Raw genomic sequence first — 13,610 nt, 5'->3', positions numbered from 1 at the left:
CCGCACCTGCATACCCAAACCCCTTTCCGGCTCACTTGTGCTCAGGGAAGTCCAAAGCTTGGCTTCATCTTTTGAAGTTTCTCCCATTATCCTACCTGGAGTCATCTTACGGCTTCTCAGCTTATAACAGCTGCCTGCTGTCACCTGTGTTCTGAGGATGTTGAGTTCACTGTGTTCAAATCACGTGGTCTAGGGACTCTTGTGTCCATCTCTCCTTTTACTTGCAACTGTGATACTTTTCATTCTCCGAGACTTTGCATATTAATTTTATGATGGAAAATCTAGTTAGAAACACAGAGCCCAGTTTAGGATGGCAAGCAAGAAAATGGTCTCATGAGGGCCCTGACTGAGTAAGCTTAGAGTGTGGAAGCTGGCCAAGGGGACGGCCGAAGGTTAGTTGATACTCAGTCGCAGTACAGAGTTCGTTCTGCGTGGCCTCTCATTAGAAATATTTGAAAACCCTCTGCCAAATTCCACCAAACCTCCAGCATTTGTCCTCCTATTCTACATGGGGATCTGTGACACAATGCGGACAATGCATGTGTTCCTGATCTTCAGGGAATGAACTTTTAGCACACCCTGGGAAAGTAGCTCAAGAGATTGCAGTTTTAATAGTCTCTGTATTGTCCGTTTAGAAGCCGGCCTTGTGGAGCTGGACACTGGAGTAGGTCCTCATGCAGATCAGGCAGGCGCCTGGCAGCTGAGCCATGTCCCAGCCTTCTGTTCCTAGTTTGAGCGTCTCACCAAGCTGTCTAGGTTGGCTTTGAGCACGTTCTGTGGCTAGATCAGCCCTTGTACCGCAGCCTTCGGAACAGTCAAGTGCCAATGTCTCCATCAGGCATGGGGAGCCGATGAGGGAAAGCAGAGAAACAAAAGATTCCCAGAGAAGCAAAGCCTGGTTTAGCTACTCACCCTTCTGCGGCCATGGTCAAGTAATCTTCACTTAGTGTTGCAACCTTTGGAGTGAGATCATAGCAATCCCTGTTCTGTGGAATTGTGGGTACTGGCCATCGCATGACTAAATGCCAGACACTGAGAAGGCAGGTGGGCTCTGTGGCTCTGTCAGAGAAAGTCAGAACTTCTTTCCTTTCAGCTCACACGCATAAATGCTAATGGCTTTTTAAGAGATAAATTCTAAATGTTTGATTGACCCAAACCATTCTCATTACCTCTTAGTCTCATCCTGACGTGGTAAAACATGCTTTCTGTGTTGTTCTGAGATTGTGGTCAGTTCTGAATCACGAGAGCTGGGAGCACCAGAGCTCTCCTGTCACATCCGGAGATGGAATGAGTTCAGAGCTACCTCCCATCATCCTCCAGGACACACACCCTCTAATCTAAGCTCTGGAAACATGCACGCACACGTGCAGATACACACACATGCACGTGCACACTGGGCTTGCGTTCAGCGTCTCTTCTAGCCTTAACTCTGTGTGCTTGCTCATTTGCCAGACTCAAGGCTATTTGCAGCAATTTGTTGAAGCTCTTTTTGCATCCACAGCTTATGAAATGCCAGGCTGGGACAGATACGGACACATCTTGAGACACTTCTGTTTTCGCAGATAAGGAAACTGAGACCCATTTGCCCCCTACAGTAGATGATGTGGGTCATGAGGAAACCAAAACCTAGCTTCCCATCTCTTCGATGGTACCAGTAACAACACTAGTTCTGCTCCACAGATGGAAATATCACTTGAAAATGTCAAGTGTGAACACCACATAGGCGATCTCAAAGCAACACTAACAGCTATCAACATTAATGGGTCACATTGACTTGCTATTAAAAAGACTTGGAAATATTTTTTTACTTCTGTCTATTGGTTCTCTAGTCTCCTAGACAGACACATTATCATAAAATTAGCTGTAGCAAAAAGATTATGGATCCTAAATGAACATCTCAGAGAAATGACGAGTTCATCTATGAGTCTTGCATTTTAGAAACCTCTAGAAGATCTGCATGTCGCTAAGTTATTAGGAGGATCAACCCTGCAGCCTAGGAGTCTGGCAGCTAAAGGACTTCCCTGACTGTAGGCTGTCCTGCGGTCACATGTCTTCAGTCTGCTGAAATAGGAAATGATTTCATATTGACTAACCAGCATCAGCCTGGGACTCTAATAACATGTGCATGACCACAAGACGTGCTCTATAAAGTGAAATCAGACCACTGTGTTAGTGGGTGAGCACCGCACAGGCTAGCAAGATCAGGAAGTCGCCCAGGCTGCCAACAGGCAAGCCCTGCAGGAAGCACAAGGCGTGCAGTTCTGGCTTAGGGTCAGGCAACAACTCCACCTTTCCCTCCCTCCCCGTGAGAGAGACAAGTAAAAGGGAGAGGGAGGGGGGAGAGAGAGAGAGAGAGAAGGCATGTCTGGCTGCTTTGTCACAAACTGCTCTCAACAGAAAAGCAAAGCATATATACAGTACTGTATTTAAGGCCATTTTCATGAGACGAGAAAGCTGCATTGACTTTTAAAAACTTATTTTTAAAATTTAATTTTCTTTTAAAAAGTTGTACTAGTTCTTTGAGAGTTTTTTTCTTTTGATATCTCAAGTAAGATATGCAGACTTTGTATGTATGCCAACACCGGTCTATCAGGATAACCGGGTAGATCGATTATCCGCTGTTTTGAAGCTCCCCACACTCAGTGTCCATATTGGCTGCAGCAGTTTGCAGCCCTGCAGCAGAGAACAGGTGTGTCAGGTGTCCCTGTGCCCAGAGAACAGGTGTGCCAGGTGTCCCCGTGCCCAGAGAACAGGTGTGCCAGGTGTCCCCGTGCTCAGTGCTCATGCCACCGTTTATCATCATTTGGTTTTGACCTTGGCCATTCTGACTGGGCTTAAATTAAATCTCAAGGGAATTTAATTTGCATTTCCTTGATGGCTATAAATCCTGAATACTTTTAAATGTTTCTCAGCTGTTTGTATTTTTTCCTGAATGTTTAGGTTTATGTCCCCAAATTAAAAAATTGATTTTATTAAAGGTTTAATTTTGAGTTACTTATATATTCTAGATATTATCACTCCATCCTATGTATAGTTGGTAAAGATTTTTTCCCCAATCTGCAGATTGCCTCTTCATTTGAGTAACAGTACACTTTGCTGTATGGAAACTTTGTAGTTTTGTGAGGCCCATTTATTCATTATTGGTATTAAAGCCTTTTACTATTGGGATGCTATCCAAAAAGTCTTTTCTGATACCAATGACCTCAAGACTATTCCCTGCTTGCTCCCCTGTCATGTTCAGGGTATGAAGTCCTTAATCTGTTGAATGAGAGGCCGCTTGTTGGTTCCTGGCTGCTTGGCCCTGAAATAATCACACAGAAACTATATTATTAAAAAACATTGCTTGGCCCATTAGCTCTAGCTTCTTATTAGCTAACTCTTACATATTAATTTAACCCATTTCTATTAATCTATGCATCACCACAAGGTCATGGCCTACCAGCAAAGTTTCAGCGTGTCTGTCTCAAGCAGAGGCTCCATGGGTTCTCTCTAACTCTGCCCTTCTTTCTCCCAGCATTCAACTTAGTTTTCCTCGCCTACCTCTGTTCTATCCTATCACGAGCTCAAGACCAATGGTATTCACAGCACACAGAGGGGAATCCTACATCATTAATCCCTTTGGAGTATAGTTTTTTTAAGGTGTGAAAGATACGGGTGAGATTTCACTTGTTTCCTGTAACCATTCAGTTTGACAAGCAACATTTGCTGGATGCATCTTTTCTCCAATGCTTGTCTGTTGGCTTTTGTCAAATGTTGGGTGGATGTAGGAGTCAGAGTTTATATGTAAGTCCTCATTTCTATTCCATTCATCAATGAGTCTGTTTCTGTGGAGTACTGGGATCATCACCATCGCTGTGTTGGTGTTGGTCTGTGGTGTCAGGGTCATAGTTCTTCTTTTATGAAGTTTGGTGCTCATACGTGTTTAGGGTTGTAATATCCAGTTTGGGTTTTCTGCTAATGAAGATAAAGTATCCAAATGTGTCTCTTCTGATTGGTTTTCACTTTAAGTCTATTTTGTCTAATATTAGAATCGTTCTGCTGCCTGACTCCTCTTCCCATTTGCTTGAAAACTTTTTTCCTCCCTTTTACTTTGATGTTTCTATCACTGGCCCAGAATTGTGTGTCTTTGAAGTAGCAAAAAGCTGGATTCTGTTGTTTTCTGATCCAGCCTGTTATTCTGTTTCTGTTTATTAGGGAATTGGTTTTTATTGTAAATTAATTTTATTATCAGTTAATATTAAGAGATATTCTCAAACAATGTGTATTAATTTGTCATTTTGTTGATTTTACGGTGTTCTCTTTTGATTCAGTGTTTTGGAATTGCTTTTGTGACCTCCTGCCCATGTTTATCCTTTTTTTTCAGATATGAGTATTCTTTCCAGTGTCTTCTATGGAGCTGGATTAGTGGTCATCCCTGCAATCTGATGGCTCTGCTGTCCACCGTCTTTCATAGCTTATAGAGTGTGCAGGGGTCTAGGTCCTTCTGGTGGGCCTGCCTTTTGATCTTAGTCTTGTCTTTTCAATAGTCTGTTTTGTACATTGGGTGTTCTGTTACATTATGTGGGGAATTTCATTTCTGGTCCTGTCTATTTGGGGTTCTGTATGCCTCTTGGGCCTTGATAGGCATCTCATTTCTTAAATTAGGGAGGTTTTATACTATAGTTTTGTTGAAGATATTTTCTCCTCCTATACTTATTGTTCTATAGGTTTGATCTTTTTATAGAGCGAGTTCCCGCATGGTCTGTTCTTGGGGCATGGAGGGGATTTGACACTTTCGTTGAGTGATCCAACTCCCCTTTGTCTTTAAGGCTGATACTCTCTCTTCCACCTGATCCAATATATTGGTGAAATTTTCCTATGAATTTTTTGTTTGAACTCATAATTTTTTTTATTTCAAGGTTTATTTCATTTGACGTTTCTTCAGAGATTGTATCTCTTCACTAAATTCTGTTTTCATATCTCGAGTTGTTTTTGTTATTTCATCCAACTATATTTTTGCAGTCTTCAATTTGGCATTTATTCATCCCTCCTTGAATCCTTATCTTGTGTATCATCTAAGTGGCTTTTCTCAGGGGACATTACAATGGAAGTATTAATTTTTAGTTGTCCATGTTTGAGGTAGGATCTAGGCATCTGGGGTAAGGTCACTGATAATGCTTGTTGTAGAACTATTGTCTTCTGTGTTGAATGGTAGGCTGAAGTTCTTGTCCCATTACACCAATTTGTCAGACAACTGACCAGCTGTATGGGGCTAAGGGCAATTCAGTGTTAATGTTTAAGGAGGGCCTCAAAAGCAGACTTGGCTCAACTTGAGCTCAGTGAGGTTTCTAAGCCCAGAGCAGACTTGTGGAAAGTTAGAAGATGCTCATAGGCAAGTTTCAGGGGTCAGAAGTTTTCTTTAGGAAACAAGTCCTACGGGAGTTGGACATACTAGTCTTGTGAGGAATGGGGCAAGGGGAGGCAGGCCCAGGGCATGTCATCTTCATGCCTGTTGCAGGAGTTGCATATGTGGGTATAGTGACCCTTTTTGGAGAGGGTCAATCTTAAGGTCATGAGTATGGGAAGAGTTGGCAATATAAATCTAAAGCCTGCCTAGAGAAGAGCCAAGTGGGCACAGCAGAGACAGGTGGAATTGGAAGTGCAAGTCTAGACTCCATGTCTGGGGAAAAGGGACAAGGAATCTCAGCATTTTTTAAACATTAGAAAATCACCTATATATCTTTATTTCAGCCTTGATCGGTTGACAGACAGACAGACAGACACAGGGAGAAACGTGACAAATTAGAGCAGCCAGAAATACTCAAGAGTGAACAAAGAGAAAGAATGGACCCCCGAGGACAGGAACAGACCATTGCTGCTCCCCGGCACCTCCTTGCCTTTGTCATCGGTGACCGCCTGCCTGTGGGTTAGAAAAGCATGGGGCACAGGCTGGGGGCTGCTCACCATTGTTCCCCAGTGCCTAGCACGGGCGCGGATTCACAAGCGGGAATTATGAAAGGAATGAGTGAACAAAGGGATGAGCGCAGACAGAGTGGGGAATGAGAGTCCCGTGGCCAGGCAGCTCCAGCAGAATCTGCTCAGAGAGAGCTGCCATTGTCTCCTCAAAAGCGGGCAGCATTGGACATGACCTATCCAGCCGGGCGCCTGCAGGAGCCTCTTTGCAGAGATGGCTTCACAAACCTGTCTTCTCTTCTCTTCTCTTCTCTTCTCTTCTCTTCTCTTCTCTTCTCTTCTCTTCTCTTCTCTTCGGTAGAGCGGTCCGTTGAGGACATTCTGCCTGATCGTGGAAGGAATATCTTCACCCTCCCTCACTTGGGGCATTAATTGCCATGTTTCCTGGAATCATCTGATCCTGTGTCACCAGATGAACCCCAACACTTCTGCCCCTGAGGAACCCCCTTCCAAGTCACATGTCCCATTATCCTCTTTATCCCCACCCTGCCTTAATGTCTCTTCTGACCTCTTGTAGTCTACTTTTATGTATGCATGTGTACATGTGTGTGTTAGGTATGTAAGAATCTGAATTTAACTCGATTCCACCTATGGGAGAAAACACAACATACCTATCTTGATAGTCCCAGTGCCACCCATTTCCCTGAAAAGCCAGAGTTGTTCTCTCACACAAAGTCATCAGCCTTTATTTTAATCCCCTCAGCTCTCCCTGTCCCGTCTCTTCTCCCACAATCTCACCTCTGGGGGTCACCTGCTTCCCACCCCAGAAGAAGAGCTGGAGAATTCTGGAACTCTGACTTGAAGACATGACCACCTTTAACCTCTGAGCAAAGGGCAGTTTCCAGGTGAAGTCCTCCTCTAGTGACCCGTAGGGGATGGAGAGGGAGTCACTGTTGTACTTCATCTCAGAGTCTGGCTGGCAACTGAACCATCCCATTGCTTAGCTGGTCACCTTCAGGATGGCACCAGGGACTCTGTAGGGTTCATCCTAAGAGTCACCATAGGGGGAAAGGATGATATTGAGGTTACCACCTGCATCACTTTAAATACAGGTAGGTCCATGGCAGCACAAATATCACCCCTGGCTTCTGTTCTAACTCTCCCTCTCAGGGCCCAGGATGGTGCTTGCTGCCGGAGCTGGGAGTCCGAGTGTGATCCCCAGCCCGAGTGTGATCCCCAGGACTCACACGGCAGAAGAAAAGAACTAACTCTTGGTCCTCTGAGCCACATACATGACTGTGAGCCCTAAATGCCTGACTGTAGGTGTGGCGGGAGTAGCCGAATGAATCTGTTACTCTAAAACCTCCTTCCCTCCCTTCCTCTCTCTCTCCCCCCCTCCCTCCCTCTCTCCCTCTACTCCCCCACACCACCACCACCAACAACAACAACACCAACAACAACACACCACCACCAACAACAACAACAACAACAAACTATGCCAAGGACCAGAAGGGTCAAGATGAAATAGCAGGACAAACAGCTCTCCCCGCTGCACTCTGTGGGTTGAGAGCCCAGGCAGAGTCTTCTCAGGACTTATCTGGGAGGGGTTGGGTTGTAAGCACGAGGCTCCTGCAGTGGTGACAGGTGGTGGCAGGTGGGGACACAACCCCCATGGTCTGTGGTGCAAAGGTCGGTGTGTCCCCATTCTGACATGGGTGATTGACATGCCGGAGATGGGGGACATGTTACAATTTCCGGAGTAAAGGAAGACTGAAAACTCCGTGCTAAGTTATGCACACCGACTCTGTGGAATTCACCAGCCAGAGTTTTCGAGACTGATGGGTGTCTACCACAATGGAGGGGAAACACACACAGAGGACACACCCAGGCTGCCCAGAAAATGGTGAAAGTGGCACCAGCTATTGCCTTCCGGGGAAGACACTCCACAGTGATAGCGCTGCTTCCAAAGGGAACAGACAGTATAACCCCAGGCCATGACCTTCTGCTCCCCGTAGGAGCTGGAGGCCACAGAACTGGTAGAGGACGTGGGCAGGAGCCCAGCATGGTGGCAGGAACTGAAACCTTCGGTCTAACAACCTCCTACTGAGGAGCAATGTGTGCTTCTCCTATTCCCCCCCCCCCCCACACACACACACACTTAGATCTGCTCTTGCTGCCACAAGACTCCAGAATCACCAGACACCCATGGGCTGCTTCGCCAGGACCACCTGGGAGCCTGCAGGAAGCCATTGCTTAGGTCTTTCCCAGTCCATGGGGACCAATCCTGGCTCTTCCTGGCCCTGGCCAGAGAGGGATCTTTTATTGTATATGCTGAGAGACATTGTGCTTTGGGTTTTATTAGAGACAGTCCTGCTTTGTAGCCCAGGCTGGTCTGAAATTCATTATGTAGCCCGTACTGGCCTTGAACACCAAGACCAGCTCCTGCCTCAGCTTCCAGAATGATAGGATTACAGATGTGCACCGCCCTGCCCAAGTGAGACACTGATTTACATTTCAATAATAATAAATAACCAGGAATATTCTGTGTAGTGCCTTCGGCTGCCACCCACACTCACCACCCGGTTCCCACATTTATTTTCTTTCAGGAGAAGAATTTGGACTGGTTTCCCCGGATGCGAGCCATGTCCCTTGTCAGCAATGAAGGTGACAGTGAGCAGAATGAGATGCGGAACCTGCAGGAGAAGTTGGAGAGCACCATGAGTCTGGTGAAGCAGCTCTCTGGGCAGCTGGCGGAGCTGAAGGAGCAGGTCAGTGAGCAGAGCCGCCTACTGCTGTGCCCAGCGGTGCTGTTGAAAGACAAGGAGGGACCCCTTTGCTACTGGTGATAACTCTTACTGCCTGCTTAGCTTTGCGTTTCCAAACTCACTGGAAAGGCAGGGATTCACTAATAGCCACCACGCTAAGGTCCTGATCAACCCTTTTATCGTATGACATCCTTAGCACTCACAAAACAGAATATCACCAGGCCCCTCTGGAGCTGTTAAATGATTCCAGCCACGGTGATAAGAATGTAGCAGATGTGTCTCTAACAACCCTGCTTCCTGTTTCCTAACCATGGAGAGAGGAGTTGGTCTTTCTCACCTCTATTTCTGGTTATTTACTTTTTAAAATAAGAGCTTTTGTGGTGAATATGTTCTGTGGGGAAGCAGACAGCGGGTTCTTGGAGGAAGAATCGGGAAAAGCAGCTGAAGGCGCTCGCTCTCTTTCTCTCCCCAGATGACAGAACAAAGGAAGAACAAGCAGAGGCTAGGCTTCCTTGGATCAAACACACCCCATGTGAACCATCACATGCCACCGCACTGACACCACGGGGGCATGCCGTGACCAGCCTTTCATCAGATGCCCGCCTCATCGCTGAAGGAAGGATGGAGATGCAGGGAGCAAACAGTGGCTATTGTTGAAAAGCTAAAAAACAGCCAAGTGCCAAGATGCCGAGCCATTTAGCTCCCAGAACAATCCGTAACTGTGTTTTCACGCTTGAGAAGACTCAAGCTAAAAAAAACAGTGCAGGGCACAGACTCTCGGTGCAGCAGGAAGCCAGGCAGGGGGGTGGGGGGCAGACCTCCCCCTGCTCAATCGATAGGCCTTGGACTTGTCTCACATGCTGACTGCAGCTTGTCACGGCTGGCTGGAATTTATTTCTTCGAATTGCAGCAAACAGGTCAGAGGCAGGAAGCCACACTTTGGTGGCTGGGAGTCTGACTCAAAAAACTTTTTTAAAAGATTAAAAATGCAACTCCGAGAGTTCAAAAGGAAATCTCATGAAGCTTCCGAACCTTCTGTGTTCCTACTGGACAGCTTCTTCGTGGCCATGAAACATGACGGGCTCAGAGCTCTACACACATGGTGCTTTGGGGTTCACACAACACACACTGAACAGATAACTGGAGGAGGGGTCACGGTCCCCAGGACTCTGTGCAGGGCTGCACAAACGGAAAGCCACAGAGCTGACTGAGAATGTGCTTAAGGTCACATGCATGCTAAGATCATGGAAGAAGAGAAGCTTGGCCAGGAACTAGTGTTGGGTGCAGATGCTATTTAAGTGTACTGGTATTAATAAAGCAACACTCGAAGGTGACAGAAAGCATTGAGAAACTTGCTGTGGTGCATTTGCCTTTCAAAAGCATGGAGTGAAAGCGAGCTGGTTTGTATTTGTGGTGCTCGAGGAGCTGAGTGTTTGCTCTCCCTGCGCCTGCAGGAGGGAAACCTAAGAAATACCCCGGCCATACAAGGACGTGCAGATTCCGATGGCACACTTAGGACTGTTACAGTAATGGTATTTCAACACAGGGCAGATCATAATTCCTTCCCCCGAACTGTTTTCGTGTTGAATCTTGAAACCAGAACTTATCGAGGTGGAAAATAACCTGGGTGGGTAGATTATTTGGGGAGGCTATTTGAGGCGGTAGAGCCAGACAAAGATGAGCAAAGATGGAATCTGCTCTGTGGTGAGGCCCCACCAGCCACGGCACTGCACTTTGAGCCAGGCTCTTCCGGTGGACCCTCAGGCCTCCAGATCTTTCAGCCACCAAGGGCCACATGGCATTTCTCACAACGATTAAAGCTTTCAGGTGTTTCAAGACAGTTTCAGCTGCTGACTCCTAAAAAAATCCAAATCCCTGGTCTATATATACAGCCACACTGTACAGGCAGGAAGCCCGTGTGGACCTACCTTCTGCTTCTTAGGTGGAGCTTTGGGACACAGTACAATGCACTAACTCTACTGGTACTCAACCCACAGACACTAAAACCACCCTAAATTAAGACAGGGCAGTGATTCTCTTAGCCTGAAGTTGGAGGATGCTGATGCCCAGGATGGAAGACGTTCTGGGCTCATACAGTGCCACGCTGACCTTTGACTCCTGTCTGAGATCTGGCGCAGTCACCTTTAATTCTTTGGTGTCACCAGAATTAAACTAAGGCAGCCATTTTTAAAACCCAAGGCCACCAGTGCCTCGGCAGTGGTTGATAAGAGTAGAGTGGGCCGGGCAAGCGGGCAGGCTGCGGAAGGGAAGGTGTGAGCTGCGGTGCCATGAGACCTGACGTCCTAGCCAATGCCACCGCTCACTGTCTGATGCTGTATTTTCTCCAGGGGGAAACATCCGAAAGAGAAGCCGCCTACTGAGGCTCTCGCTATGTTTAGTGTGTCTGTTATTTTTTCAGCTGCATTTTCTTTCTTCCCTTTCTACAAGCTTAAAGATTATGAAACAAAATTTTAAAAAGCAAATGAAACAAAAGGCACTTTCTAGGTCCCTGGATTCATCAAGATATTAAAAAAAGGCAACTTGATGTCTGGAAAGAGTTTCCATTTGTCATGTGTGTTTTCTAACACAACTGGATTGTTTGACGTCAGTGTGCTTGGTGTTCTCATACGTATATAGCAATATTAAAACCACAGTCACCTCTGACTTCTGCGCTAGGGAGGGTTTTTTAATATTTAGGTTATTAAAATCCATATTGGTTAAAAGTTGCAGTTCCCACTGAATAATATTTTTAATTTACAGAAGGGTTTGCTCCCCTGTGTGTTCCATTCTGAGGCTCAAGAGTTTAATGAGAGATGTCTTCTAAATTAAAACAATCATTGAGGATCAGAGCTCTGTACTGTCTAGGGAGAGAATATTGACCAGTTGTATGCATGCAAAGATAGAATTTTCTACCCTTTTAGAAAGTTAAGTTACCAAAGGGCTTATTTTCCTGAATCCGCCATTTTCTCTTCCCTGTGGATGAAGATTGCGGTATTTGGTAGACTGTTGAGAGTTCCAGGAAGCCGATGCATCTGAATCAGAGCTGACCCTGTGATGATCCAGCTCAGGGTTTTGACTGCCATTCAGCGACAGACTGCAATGTGGTGTGACTCCATCTCGGGACTGAGTGTGAGTAAGGAGGCCTGGGAGTGATGGAGACTAAGACGGGACTTCACTTCCCAAGATGCCACCTTCCCGGAAAGAAGGAGCCAAAGCTCACCTTCAGGGACCGAGGAGATTCAGAAACCAAGGCACAGGGGAGGTGACGTCATGACTCGGAACCCTTAACCATGCGCTGTATGGAAGAGCAACCAGAGGAGGACATATGCCTGGCAGCTGTTTCAAAGTTTTGTTGCAATGTCCTGGCCTGGAGATCCCTTCTAAGCTACTGTGAGATGCAATACCGTGAGGCCTGGAGGAAACGGGCTTCTTAAACCCAGACACAGCGGCTGTGTGAGCCAGGTGAAGAGCTAGCTAAGCTGTCTTCATCCCTGAGGCTCCTGCCCTGAGCAGGGGTGGGGAGGCTCGTAAGCCATGATAAGCTCTCAAATATTTTCAAAATTTGATAGCCAATTCCGGATTTCAAAAACTGCCGGAGGCTACCCAAGGCCCTCTACTCACTCCTGTGCTGCCGCCTTTGAAATAAGGGTTAATGAGACTCCCGTGTAGAAGATGACACAGTGCGGAAAATCAACAGAACTGAGCATGCGTGAAAACTGAGACCTCTGCAGATAGCTCTCGATCCTCCTCCATGGGAGTGTCCCCAGGCTTGAGAAGTTTATGAAGTCACTGTGCCAGGACTCATGTCACCAAATGGATTGATTCTCTTACCTCTAGCAAGAAAGAATGTCTATGTTGTCCTTTAAAAGGGTGAATTTTAAACATACCGTCAGGGCTGGTAACTTATTAGTAAATATTAATAAAAAATTTTCATCTTGTGTGTGCCTTTATCACTTCTTGTCGTGTTTCTGAAAACTCTCTACTGGTATGGAAAGGCATATTTATTGCTATTTTACATAATAAGAGTGAGGGACAAAAGTATGATTCAGAGTACGGACCCAAGTGACCCAGTGAGCCCAGAGAACAGACCCAGGTGGCCCAGTGAGCCCAGAGTCTGAATCCAGGTGACCTAGAGAGCCCAGAGTCTGAATTCAGGTGACCCAGCGAGCCCACAGTCTGGACCAAGGTGACCCAGTGAGCCCACAGTCTGAATCCAGGTGACCCAGAGAGCCCAGAGTCTGGACCCAGGTGACCCAGAGAGCCCAGAGTCTGAATTCAGGTGACCCAGCGAGCCCACAGTCTGGACCAAGGTGACCCAGTGAGCCCACAGTCTGAATCCAGGTGACCCAGAGAGCCCAGAGTCTGGACCCAGGTGACCCAGAGAGCCCAGAGTCTGAATCCAGGTGACCCAGCAAGCCCAGAGTCTGGACCCAGGTGACCCAGAGAGCCCAGAGTCTGAATCCAGGTGACCCAGCGAGCCCAGAGTCTGGACCCAGGTGGCTCAGTGAGCCCAGAGAACAGACCCAGTGTCCCAGCGAGCCCAGAGAACAGACCCAGTGTCCCAGCGAGCCCAGAGAACAGACCCAGTGTCCCAGCGAGCCCAGAGAACAGACCCAGTGTCCCAGCGAACAGAGAGTCTGGACCCAGGTGACCCAGTGAGCCCAGAATTCGTTGGGAACTGGCCAAATCTTCAGTTTTCTCACAGGTACTAGTGTATCTACACTTTAGAGTAGATAACCACTCTGTGGACCCAGATCCCTTGGTCAACTTGGAATCCCTGGTTCTTGATAGCAGCTGTCCCCAAGGACAGGTCTAATGGTTCTCAACCTGTGGGTCACAACCCCTTTGGGAGTCAATCAACCTTTTCACTGGGGTCTCCTGCATATCAGAAATTACACTGCAATTCATAACAGTAGCAAAAATACAATTATGAAGTATCAACAAAATAATTTT

At 46.8% G+C, this 13,610-nt stretch overlaps 1 protein-coding gene across 1 annotated transcript in view; it reads left to right on the top strand.

The window, feature by feature from the left end:
- The window catches only part of Itpr2 (inositol 1,4,5-trisphosphate receptor type 2), a 420,430-nt gene extending 407,835 nt beyond the window's left edge, over window positions 1-12,595 (top strand). The window contains exons 56-57 of the mRNA XM_041632277.1: window positions 8,499-8,660; window positions 9,130-12,595. Coding sequence (XP_041488211.1) covers window positions 8,499-8,660; window positions 9,130-9,216 — 249 coding nt within the window. The 3' untranslated portion in view covers window positions 9,217-12,595. The remainder of the gene's footprint in view (window positions 1-8,498; window positions 8,661-9,129) is intronic.
- The last annotated feature ends 1,015 nt before the right edge of the window (window positions 12,596-13,610 follow it).

This window comes from Microtus oregoni, unplaced genomic scaffold (genome assembly GCF_018167655.1).
Source record: "Microtus oregoni isolate MIOR12 unplaced genomic scaffold, Mior012 000002F_ref0000024, whole genome shotgun sequence".
Classification (NCBI taxonomy): Eukaryota; Metazoa; Chordata; class Mammalia; order Rodentia; family Cricetidae; genus Microtus; species Microtus oregoni.
Note: the sequence above shows the minus strand (reverse complement) of the source record. Positions and strands in the feature narration are given on the sequence as shown.